A 12,728-nucleotide genomic window follows, 5' to 3' on the forward strand; every position below is an offset into this window, starting at 1 on the left:
ATTTCTTTAAAAGGAGGCTAAAAAGTCAGTTCAGGAGGATTGAATTCAGTTCAGGACTGGAACTCAGCCTGGAGGATCTCATTCAGACAGCTTCCCTGGAGACAGTATCGTGGTGAGTGATAAGACTGACTCCCTTTCCCTTAGGCTCAGGGAGGCCATTTTGGCCAAGGCCTTTAACTACTGCCTGGCTCAGCCTAAGCCAGAGCAGTTTAAATTAATTCTCTCTCTCTTCCTTAATCCCTTCTCTCTATATTAATTAAAATCACCATAATTCCCAGCTGACTTGGGTATTTTATTATTTGGGAATTTTCCCTGGCAACCAATTATTTAGATTTCAAGTCACAAAGCTAAAATTATCTTTACATAAGTCACCTAGATGCCCCTCCACATAATTTTCAGTTTAATTCTCCTCATTAATATTTCCCATCACTATCTTAAGTTTAGACAATCAATAAAAAAAAAATAAACCAGACCTTGATTTATAGTGTTTGCTGATTTCTGAAGTATAAAAGCTCACACTGAACATTTAACAACTGGCAGAGCCTTTGAGTTGGCTCCAGCAAAGCCTTGGATGGAGTTCATGAAAGCTGAAAGTCAAGATGTCTCAGGAGATGTGTTGTGACAGAGAGGAAGCCTGGGACCCAAGGTATTCAACTTACTGAAAACAAATGGTTGAACAAGGTATGGTGTGTGATTGTGATAGAATACTCTTGTGCTATGACAAGTAGGATGATTTCAGAAAAACCTGAAGAGATTTATATGAACTGATGCAAAGTGAAATGAGCAGAACCAGGGGTATATTGTATATAATAACAGCAATATTTCACAAAGACAAACTATGAATGACTTAGCTATTCTCAGCAATATAATTATCCAAGACAATTTCAAAAGACTTAGAATAAAAGACACTATCCACCTCCAGAGAAAGCACTGATGAAGTGCTTACTTTATTTTTCTTGTTAGTTTTTTTTGTCTCTGTTTTCCTTTACAACTTGACTAATATGGAAATGTGTCTTTCAGGACTTCATATGTATAATTTCTTGCTTTCTCAAGGAGGGGGAAGTGGCAGGAAAGAAGGAGAGAATGTGGAATTCCAAAATTTAAAAAAAGAATGTTGACTTTTTTAAACATGAAATTGAGGAAAAAATAAGAGGGAAAAAATTAAAAGTTAAAATTGGGTTGACTTTGTTTAAAGTGACATTTGTATAACTAAAAAGTACTAGACAAAAGGCCAAATTTAAAAGAAAAAACCCAGAGCTTAAAAAAAAAAAGATTTGCAGAAAATGTCAGCTACAAGTCTGATACAAAGAATCTCTACAAAACTGATACATCTCCATAAAAATAATAATATGGACTCTCCAATCCAATTCAATTGAGCAATTTGCTAAGAGGTTATCATATTCTAGTGCATTGTTATTAGGTCCTGCAAATTCAAAGACAAAAATGGAAAATCTCTGTTCTCAAGGAGTTTATACTGTACTGGGGATGGGGTAATATGGGAGGTAGCATCACAACATCTACACAAGGGAAGAAATACAAAAGGTACTCCTAATACTTCAATGACTTTTTGGTGATTACATTAATGTTGTGGTCACTCCACTGATTCAAATGGTAATCCAGCAAGGCCGGTCCATCTAGCTCTACTCTTATCTCCATACCCCCATAATCTGCCACGGGGGCTCCTCACAGCAACCTTCCCTTCCATTTCCTGACATTGAGTGGAAGCCAATGGAGCTTGTGGGCTCCCTATGGTATATGCCTGTGCTCTTGCTACCTGACCAGCTCTACTTCTTTTTTTTGGGTGGTGGTGGTTATATTTCTTTATGCCATCACTCTTCCTGAATAACTCCTTGCTTGAGGCCTTCCACAGGTCCTCCTGACATCCTAAGGATACCAGTGAGGTACTCTTCCCACAGAACCAGCCCTCTTCTCTTCATATCATACATTTCCCTGAGAATATCTTTTATTCTTGTTCTTCTTTAAAGTTCTTCATTGCTCATATTACATTGGTTACAAGAGGACCCAGTCCTCAACAAATACTTCCTGACTGACAGATAGGCTCCACTCACCATTTTCTTCAGTCTCTTCTCTTCTCGCCTCTTTTCAAGTTGGATCTCTTTTTCTTCTGCTTCTTTTCTCTGTCGTGCCTCCTCTTGAGCCTTCAACTGAGCCTATTTAAGAGAAAAATATGTGGAAGGAACCAGACTTCCCAGTTTTTCACCTGTGACCTTTGCAAAGAAATTGGAATTGTTGGAATGGAAAGACCTTTCTTTACTTTCTTCCCTACCAAGACATCAACCATCTTTGAGAGAAGTCCATACATAAAGGATTATAAGATTTAGTACTAGAAGAGACCTGAGAGACCTACTTAACACTAAGGGATCAAAAAAGCAATATGTTTAATGTTATGATGAGAGTGAAAGTAGATTTCCTCCAAAAAGGATCAATTTATGGTCTTCTTGACACGTGGAATGGAACATGGATGGGATAACTAATTTTTGGTTGTAAACATTCATGACAGACTTTTTCCTGCGACTTTCAGAATCTGAGTTATGTAACCTGGGTAAGAAAAATGTTTCTTTTATTTAAGCAGATCTATTGTATCATCCATATGGCAATTCCTCCAATACAAATTTTCAGCAGGGTAACTATACTGTTAACATTGCATGGATACATGCAGGATTTCCTTCTGTTATTCCGGTTGCTCTCAGGAAGTGATCATTTTGGTTTCTTATTCCTCTGATGATGATTTTATCCCTTTTCCCCACAATTCTTCATAATGGTCTACAACCTATTTGTGCCCACCAAGCCCCTGACTATTACCCTTTTGGTGACTGACAACTTTAATTTTTTGGAGACTGTGGTGTTCAATGATGTGTAGTCATTACTTATTCTAAATTTGTGAGCCGATCCCGTGGATCCCAGCACCAGGATATGAGCACTAATCACCCTTCTACCAGGTCTGTGGTAAAGGAAATCCCTCATCTCAGGAGTTCTAACTTGGTTCTGCTTAGGTACAGAATGCTAACTCAAAGCAATCTTGTAAATAAGATTCTTTCTAACAATACTTTTAGTAGTATCCTTCTGCCAAAAGGACATTTTATTACTAATGAAATTAATAGTCTTTTCTATTTGGCCAATATATTGTTACCTTGTTTAAACAAGATGTTATTTTCAAAGCTAGCCTAGAAATCATTGATCCAAAAAGCTTGATAAGCAAATAGAGCCATTTTTTTCATTTGAAAAACCCCTACAAACTCCTTTCCTGGTCTCATGCAGCCTTCCAGTTTCATTACCAATTTATCTTCCTCTTGTTTCTTCTTAATCTCTGCCAAGAGTTTTTTACGTTCACTCCGCTGAGCAGCTCTCTCCTCCATGGCTGGAAAATAGTAATAAGGAATTTAATACTTCACACCAGAAGGATAATGCAAAACAAAGGCCTCACTTTGTGGTATAAGAGATCACTCTCCCTTGTGATGTTCCAGGCATTAAATTTTTATGTATATAATATACATATGCATGTATTACAAATATACATTCACATACATTTTATATGCATTTGTGCTTGGGAAGAACAATTAGAAAAATGTATTATTTTTCTGCTTATATTTTATTAATGTTTAAAGTAAGAGCCTGCAACTTGACTATAGGACTTGCATGAACAAAATTAACTTGTATTTCACAGTTTCCTTTGACTTTTTACTAGCCCTTTTTTCATACCAGGCCTGGTATGAAGGAGAGAGAGAGATTCAATTAAACAAAAGTCCATAGAAACAATTAGAAGCCCAGACCCCATTTCATCCTCCCAAATCCAAGACTAGTGAATTTGCTAATTGTTCTTCTCAATATACATAATTACAGTTATGTGCTCATGTGTGTTATGTGTGTGTATAGCAAAAAATAATATGTCTAATTTATCACTTGTTTCTGGGGTAACCAGAAGGGTTACCGAACCTTGCCTCATGAGACCCTACAAATACACATAGGTATATATGGAAGAGAGAGTGAGGGACAGAGACCCAGAGAAAGACAGAGAGACAAAGAGAGAATTACTAAACTCTAGGGTCATGACAATTATATTTTAATCCAAGTTTATATTTCAGATTACCCAGATGGGTGCAGGGAATGGAACTGTACCAGACATTTAGAAAACTGGCGTCTGAAAGATGTTGACTGTTTGTCTCATCTTCTTGCCAGTCTACTAAATATCTAGCCAAAAGAGTAAAATGTGTAAGATGATCTGCTAACAGAAATCTGTCATCAATTAGGCTTTCATGGTGTGAGGGGGGAGTTCCAGATACGCCTCACCTCTGCCAGTTGACAGCAGATTTCAGTTTCTTTGGCCATGCCACCAACAAAGGAGTATTAGAAATGAGGTTCTGCCATAAGTTTGGTGGAACAAATCCCAGAACCAGTTAAAAATAAGCAAAAATCAAAGTTTAAAAAACCTTACCTGGTACACAGAGCATTTCTGGTTCTGCCTTGAAGGGTGATTAGAAATTTAAATCTTTACTACATAGTAGGGAGATTTACACACCAATATCACATTGGTGTACAGAGGGAACACTCATTTTTCTCTTCTTATTTTATTTTAAACCGTTATCTTGCTGTGTATTGGTTCTAAGTTTATTGATTCTAAGGTAGAAGAGTGTGGTAAGAGCCAGTCAATGGTGTGTGTGTGTGTGTGTGTGTGACATGGCTTGCCCAGGTAGAAATATCTGAGGCCAGACCCAGGACCTCCCATCTCTAGGCCTGGCTCTTAATCTCCAGAGCTATCTCATAGCACCCATTTTTCTAAGGGAGAGGAAGGCGTGCTGCTGTAGACTGAGAAAAAGAACTTTTTTGAGTAATCAAATACAAAGTGAACCATTAAAAAGCATGAAGTCCCTGATATTTGCTTTGTCTTCCTATCTTGAGCTAAAAATTGAGGGCTGCTATTAAAAAGCTACTGTGGCCCAAAATGCTTAAAACTATACTAACTCTTGAAACTATTCTTTAAAAAAAAAATCCAAGTTGAGAGCTTCTAAATTCCCAAAGTGCTCAACCAGAAGCTTCCTAAGTACTCCAAGTAAAATGGGTAGAGTGTCAGGGAGTCAAGGAATTACACTGGAAAGGCTGATCTTCCACTCCTGTCATGTTTTTTTCTTTTTTTTTTAAACCCTTATCATGCGTCTTGGAGTCAATACTGTGTATTGGCTCCAAGGCAGAAGAGTGGTAAGGGCTAGGCAATGCTGGGAAGTGTCTGAGGCCAGATTTGAACCTGGGACCTCCCGTCTCTAGGGCTGGCTCTCCATCCACTGAGCTACCCAGCTGACCCCTCCTGTCACGGTTTTAACTCTGCCAATGTTTAAAAATCAGAAGCCCCGTCACAATATTATCACAGAATGCCCATCTGAAGCCCCAGAACTTTGCAGAGTACAAAATCCTGTAAAACTCTCTAATTGATAGGCCAATCTGGTAGGTGTCAGTCTTGCCCAGTTTTTATCTGGGTGTACTTATTTGAATCGATGTATCATTTTTGTAGTCTCAAACTTATTACAGCAATGTGGTTGTGGCCAAAAGAATGGCATACCAAAACATAAGGAGGGGATGAAGGGTTACCAGATCTGGCTTGATACGAGCCTACAAGTTCTTGAACCTTGGTGCGGAGTGAATGAAGGGTGGAGAATCACACAGCTCCAAAGTGGAGGTCAACCCCGGTGTTTGGACTGTAGAGGGATGGTATGTAGATGTAGAGAATGGTTTTTCTGCCATACGACTCAGCCTCCTGGCATCCTACAGAGTTGTACCTGCCTGTCTCAAGGGTCCTCTTGACCAACAGCCTTGATCTCTGTCCCTTTCCCATGGAGAAGAGGGTTTGAGATCTTCAGAGCCTTCAGTGTGGGGGAAGGGAGTGAGAGAGCCAGGAGAAAACTAAGGGGATGCCTAGGGTCCAATCCCATCATCTTACAGATGAGGAAACTGAGGCCCCGACAGGTGAAGGAACTTGCCCACGGTCTCACACTTAGTAAAGTAGCAGAAGTGGGACCTGTTCTCAGGTCCTCTTGACCCCATATGTAGGGAGTGCCCTTTCCAATCTATTATAATTCCTCTTCAAGTCTTGGGCCTTGGCCTGAAGGCTCTTCTAAGATGGTAGGTAGGGAGCAGTCAGGAGAGAAAACCGCTAAAATGAACAAGGATAAATGCACAGAATTGAGAGAAACAAGAGAAGAACTGAGTGGCGTGATACAGAGTGAAGAAAGCGGACTCCGGAGAGCAACATATCACAAGAATGACAACAGTGTAAATAAAGTCAACTTGGAGAAGCCAAAAAGGATCCTAAAAGTGACAGCACTCTGAGTCAATATGCTCTGGGAGCCCCGAAAAGAAAAAGAGGCCTGCCTTTTAGAATGGGGTGAGGCGTTACCAACTGCTTTGACTTCTTTCTGGATGCATAAGGAGAGCTCTGAGAATCAGGCTTTGGGCTATCAATCCCAGAGGATGGACCAGATGAGCTACAAAAAAGAAAACATACATTAAAGTGGTTTTTTAAAAAAACCCTTACCTTCAGCCTTTGAATCCGTATTGGTTCCAAGGCAGAACAACAGTAAGGGCTGGGCAATAGGGGTTAAGTGACTTGTCTAAGGTCACACAGTTAGGAGGTATCTGAGGCCAGACTTAAAGATGTAATCATTTGTTCTCCTAAAACCCTTTGGCTAATGCCCCCAAAGCAGTTGATAAACTAGTTAATCTTTACTCTAAGGAGTAACCAAACAATTATGAATCCCATGTAAAACCGGTGTAATGAGGAATGTCGATGCGGAAGGTGTTTTCATTTCCCACCCAGTGCTTCCAAACTCTGGGCATCGCCATGTCCTAGCTGTCCCGAGTAGAAATGCAAGCCTCAATAGGTGCACAGTCCACTAGACGTCAGCGACAAGCAGTCTGCCATGACTCTGGAGGAGTGATTCTGGGTCTCCACCCACAGCCAGGGCAGGCAATCAGACCCAGGGATCCTGCCATCTAGAGCCTCTTCTCTCCTACTTCTTTCCACTTTCTGCACACAAATAGAAACAATTAGAGCCAGTTATGGGTTTTCCCCTTCACAGAATAGTGGCTGGGCCAATCCATCATGAACGTCATGGAAGCTAACCGCAGGGCACATTCGCCAGGGAGAGACACCGAGCTCAGCTATCCCACGTGTGTCTGCTCCATACATCCTTCTGTTACTTAGTCTAAGTGGGCCCCAGTCCAAGCAGAAAGGAGGAACAACGAGAGGGAGGAAGGAAAAAAAGGCGAGGAAGGGAAGGAACGTGGACTCTGGGGTCTGAAAAGACAAAGGCACCTGCTTTTCCTGAAAGTTCTGAAAAAAGAGGAGATTTGGCAGGCAGAAATATCATAAACGGACACTAGCCTTTAGTCAAAACCCAACGGGCTTAGTTAGGCTGTGCTCTTATCATTTGAAATAGTTGTTGTTGTTGTTGATTCTTCTCAAACCCTTACCTTTTCTCTTAGTATCAATTCTAAGACAGAAGAGTGGCAAGGACTAAGCAATTGGGCTCAAAGTGGCTTGCCCAGAGCTAGGAAGTGTCTGAGGCCAGATTTGAATCCAGGACTTCCTGACTCCAGGGCTAATGCTCTCTCCACTGTGTTGCCTACTGCCCCATGCAACGTACTTTGAAATGATCTGGCGTCCCTTCTTTAACTTCTCCTCCCTGGTGTTTGACATCAGCCGGTTGAGTGCTGCAGTCACTGCCGTAGCCCGCTCGGCCTCTTCTCTTGCCTCCCTCAGCCTCTGGTTTTCCTGAAGCTCAAGGATCATTTTCTGTTGTTCCTGGAGTTTCTTCTTTTGCTCTTCAATCACTTGTTGCTGGAAAATGTGGCGGTTGTGGAAATGGCTCATGTAAGGGGACAAGGGTTTCTGGTTGGGAGTTCTGAATGGCTGATTGCTGCAAAACTGATGCAAAGACTCACAACTTGGGTTCTTGGACTGAGGAAGCTCTGGGGAGTTCTGAGGAGGTGGCTGTATGGGGACTTGGTAGCCAGACTTGGACTTTTTGCATAAAGGAGGACTGGTTATGTATCCATCGCCGCCAGAAGGCTTCTCCTGGGAAAAGGCCACTTCTGGTACCTGAAAGGGAAGAATACATTATATTTAACCATAATGAATGAGATCATACATTTAGGTCAATCGGCTTTGCTTCATTCAGGAGCCACAGAGCATGGGCCTTAACTCCATCCCACTGTTGCCCATGCTGTAGCATTGACCCCAATAGGCTTCCTCTAATTCCCTAAGCCTGGCCAGTTCATTATTAAAATCATAGTTAAAGAGGGGACAGGAGAATCAAGAAACAGGAGAACATAGATGGATCGACACACATTTACATTCTACATTATATGTAGATCTATATATTATACATAACATATCCTATATTATATACAACATGTAGATATACACATATCTATTTTATATGTTATATAGAGATATATATATATATACACATGCCTATATATAATATAGATAGATCGGGGCAAATCTATCCTTGGGCTAGTAATAAAGTCACCGTCACATATGAAGGCAGATACATTCAATCAAAACAGATACTTGTAATTACTCATTTTGGCAAGGGACACAAGGAGATGAGATGGGTTACCTCCATGTATGAGGAGGTCCCATGTATTTTAATTTAAAATCCAAGATTTTTGATCTTTTGTTTGAGATTGTATTTTTATAAAAATCTAAGATTTTGATTTTGTTTGAGAAAATATCTTCAAGGAAGAAGCTTGCTAATTTCTATATCCAGAGAATGAACTGTTGCAGAAAGATGCCAGAAAATCCACACTACATCAAGATCAAGAATGAACTTTGGATATGGTTGATTGAACTGAAGTTTGATTGAACATTTATTGTAAATGTACACATTTATGCCAAAAGGGACTGCCCCTAATTTGGCTTTCTGTCAATGCACCTAACAAAACATTGGTTTTGCTTTCTTTCTTTTCTATTCCTCCCTCACTACTCTAATTTCCTCTTAGAAAATTGAATATTATATATATCTGTAGTTAGAAGTGTGTTTAGGACTACAAGATGATTATGTTAAATGATCAATGGGGAGACTAGTCTCCCAATGATCATCAGGGGGGATTGTGAACCTTAAAAATTCTCAGACCCTACTTCATAAGGTTTGGTTAAGACCATTCCCCATTTAAACAATGAAGGGACTTAGATCAGGAATGTGAGAACTCTACTCCACCCCTACTTAAGCCTGCTTTAGGGGAAGAAACTCCTTGCTGAACAATAAAAAATACTTAAACCCATACTTATAGTAAGGCAAAAGTTCTTCAGCTGTGCCTATTTTTAGATCTAATACAAAAGGGTGATAAGTACCTATAAAGGTCAGACAACTTGTGAATTTACAAGGAGCAAAGAGGTGAGAACTTACTCAGAGGTTTTTTCAGATGTGAACTTAAGCAAAAGTTTAAGTCTACTCAGGTGTGAATTAAGAATGGTCTGTCCTTTGGAAAAAACATCTACTGTGATTGGTAGATGTGAGAACTTAGGGGAGGTGACATAGGAGAAAATTCCCTTTAAAAGGAGGTCAAAAAGGAGGTCTTGGGAGATTCAGCTGGGAAAAGCTGAATTGGAGGAGGCAGCTGGTGTCTCTCTGAACACTAGAATCTTGCTTGGACAAATCTTGTGGTGATAAGAGATAAAAGACTGACTGATCTCTCTCTTAGGGTTTTCAACCTAGGCTGGCTCATGCTGGCCTAGGCTGGTCTAGCCCTTTTTTCATTATTTTCCTTTTTCTCTCTCTCACTCTTTCATTAATTCCTCATTTGTATTAATTAAAATCTCTATAAAATCCAGCTGACTTCGGTATATTTAATATTTGGGAATTTTTCCCTGGCGACCACCTTATATTTGATTTAAAACAAGACACTGTCTTGAAACCATATTTTCTGCGGTCACAATTTAAGCTAATCACTCTTTTATCTGTAACAGTTTATGACTCCCACTATTTTAATCATCACACCCAGGAGTTTTACTATGCACATTACCCCTTTGTCATCATAATACCAGGTCTGACTGTGTAGTATGGCCACTGCACTTGGCAATAAATTGGTAATTTAATACATTTTCCCTTTAAAATATTTTAAAGCTAAAAATACCTTACTGAATTAAATATCACATTTCTTTTTAGGTCTAACATTCATTCATTCAACATACATTTGATAACTATGTGGGCCTAGCCAAAACACCGTCCTTACCCTCAAGAACCTTGCAATCTAGGAGGATAAAAGGAGGGATAAGATAACTATTATTACATAAATCCATGTATAACATAAGTGTGTTAGGGAATTGCAAGACAATTGTAGAACAAGGTCTTGAAGTTGCCTTCTGCCTTGGAGAGAAGCCTTTTCCAACCTGGCTAAAGAGAGAGGGAGGCTCCGGCCTGTCCCGGGATGGCCCAGGAAGGCCCATGGAAAGCCAAGAAATAGCATTTGCCACAAGGGCTAATACATTTTTTAAATTAAGAGACAATAAAGCAACATTGAGCTAGTGGGGAAGGCTATTATTGCCCCAGGAGAAGACGGGAAGCCTTTGGAGAAGTGAAGGTATTTGAGTAGTGCTTTAAAAGACAGATAAAAATTCACTCATTGAATTATTGCTGGCACTTGGGGCAAGGTGATGAAAGGCATGGAGGCAAGAGAGTGAGTGGTTCTTTGGAGCAGGTATCAAAGTTTGGTTGGGGCAATAAGAATCAAACCTGGGGAGATAGGGTGGTGCCTAGATGTGCAGGGCCTTGAATATCAGGCAAAGGGTTTTAACCTTTGCCTGGGGGTTCTTGGTAGGAAGGTGCTGAATATTTTTGAGCAGAGAAGTGACAAGGCCAGAGCTGCTTCATAAAGCTTGGATGGGGAGAAAATTGAGGGAGAAATATGTGTCAGGAAGAAGCGATGCAGTATTTCTGGTGATTGGTAAGGAGTGGCAGGGGAGACCAACTGGCAGAAAGGACATTTCAGAGGTGGAATCTATAGGGTTCAATAGGAAATGAGAAGCTGAGGGAGAAGAAAGGATCAAATATGATCAAGATGGGAGACAGATGGAAAAGGAGGTCCCACAGAAAAAATAGTGAAATTGGAGGAATGAATAGGTTTGGGTGGGATTGGTTAGTTGTTAAGTACTTACTCTGTTCCAAACGCTATTAAGTGCTGGGGATACAAAGAAATGCAAAGCAGTCAAACACTCTAATGGGAAGAAAACACCTAAAAAACCATGTACAAATAAATATAGACAAAGATAAAAGGGAAATAGTCAACAGAGGAAAAGAATTAGGAATTAAGAGTGATTATATATAGAAGGTGGGACCTGAAGGAAGCCAAGGAAGCCTGGAGGTAATAATGAGGAAGGAGAACCTTCCAGGCATGGGGGACAGCTGGTAAAAATGCAGTCAGGAGATGCAATGCCTTGTCCAAGAAACAGAAAGGAGGCCAGGATACCTGGATCAAGAGTATGTAGTAGGGTATAAGGTATATAGGGTGTAAGAAGATAAGAGATAGGAGGGGGCAGGGTTTATAGGGCTTTGAATACTAGAACATTTTATATTTAATTCTTGCAATGTTAGAGAGCCATTGGAGTGTACTGAGTGAGGTGGGAGAGAAGGGAGTAACAAGAGCAGATCTGTGTAGGAAAATCATTTTGGAGGTGTCAACTGGGTTTTTGGGAACCCCAAGTTTGCACCTGGCCCCTGAGAACTCACCAAAGAAAATCCCAGACTCACCCTTGAACAATACACCTTAAAGTACTTCATGAATCCCAGTTTAGGTAGGACTAGTAAACAGTCAAATGTCTGTCTTAGTAGTTTCTCCCATGGTATCCCAGATAGGCCAGCCCTAGGCTGGATTCTTTCCTTTTGTATCCACTGTAAAGCATCAGCCTCCCCTGATAATCCTGTTTCCTTGTAGCCATGGTAAAGCCAATCAATCACACTTCCCTGTCCTGAGTTCCCCAAAAGATCCAGAAGTCCCCAAGTTCTATTGTTCTTTGAAGAATCATCTTGAGCGGTGATTCTCACAGAGATACTGTTCCCAGAGTCCCAGAGCGCTTGACTCTGAGTGGCGGCCAAATATGGAACACTATCTCTTTCCCAATTAAAGACCTCGCTTTATCTGACTACTCTAGTAGGGCTGTGTTTTTCCAAGTTGACGGAGGCTACATGGAAAATGGGCTGCTGTAGGGAGGGATTTGGGGCAGGTGGAACAACTAGCAGATAAGGGTCTGCACCAGAGCAGTGGCAGTCCTGGTGGCTTCTTTGAGAGGGAAGCTCCAAAGGTAAAAATCGATGGGTCTTGGCAACAGATTGGATATTAGGGTTAAGAGTGAGGAGCTGAGGATAACAGGAGGTTGTAGATAACTGTAGAATGCTACCTTTGACAGTAACAGGGAAGTTTGAAAGGGAAGAGGGTTTTTGGGGAAAGGCATCAAGTTGTTCTGGAGATGTTGTTTGTCTAAAGGAGAATTCAATCCATTGAAATGTCTAAAAGGTAGTTGAGGCTGTGGGACTGGAGATGAGCGAAGTTTAGGGATGGACAAGTAGATTTGAGAGGATCATTACATCCATGGGAGCTGACGAGATCATTACGCAGTACTAAGGGAGAACAAGGTCTAGGATAGAGCCCCCAGGGCCACCCAAGGCTAACCCAAAGGCATGGTCTCCATGAAGATCTAGCCAAGGAAACCAAGAAGG

The 12,728-nt window shown here is 40.8% G+C and overlaps 1 protein-coding gene across 2 annotated transcripts in view; it reads right to left on the reverse strand.

The window, feature by feature from the left end:
• Nucleotides 1-12,728, reverse strand: part of CCDC191 (coiled-coil domain containing 191) — a 120,322-nt gene that overhangs the window by 33,186 nt on the left and 74,408 nt on the right. For both annotated transcript variants that reach the window (XM_056793488.1, XM_056793489.1), the window contains 4 exons: nt 7,656-8,110; nt 6,382-6,494; nt 3,297-3,379; nt 2,070-2,171 (listed from right to left, as the gene is read on the reverse strand). In XM_056793488.1, the coding sequence (XP_056649466.1) occupies nt 2,070-2,171; nt 3,297-3,379; nt 6,382-6,494; nt 7,656-8,110 (753 nt within the window). The remainder of the gene's footprint in view (nt 1-2,069; nt 2,172-3,296; nt 3,380-6,381; nt 6,495-7,655; nt 8,111-12,728) is intronic.

The sequence above is a fragment of the Monodelphis domestica genome, chromosome 4 (genome assembly GCF_027887165.1).
Source record: "Monodelphis domestica isolate mMonDom1 chromosome 4, mMonDom1.pri, whole genome shotgun sequence".
Classification (NCBI taxonomy): domain Eukaryota; kingdom Metazoa; phylum Chordata; class Mammalia; order Didelphimorphia; family Didelphidae; genus Monodelphis; species Monodelphis domestica.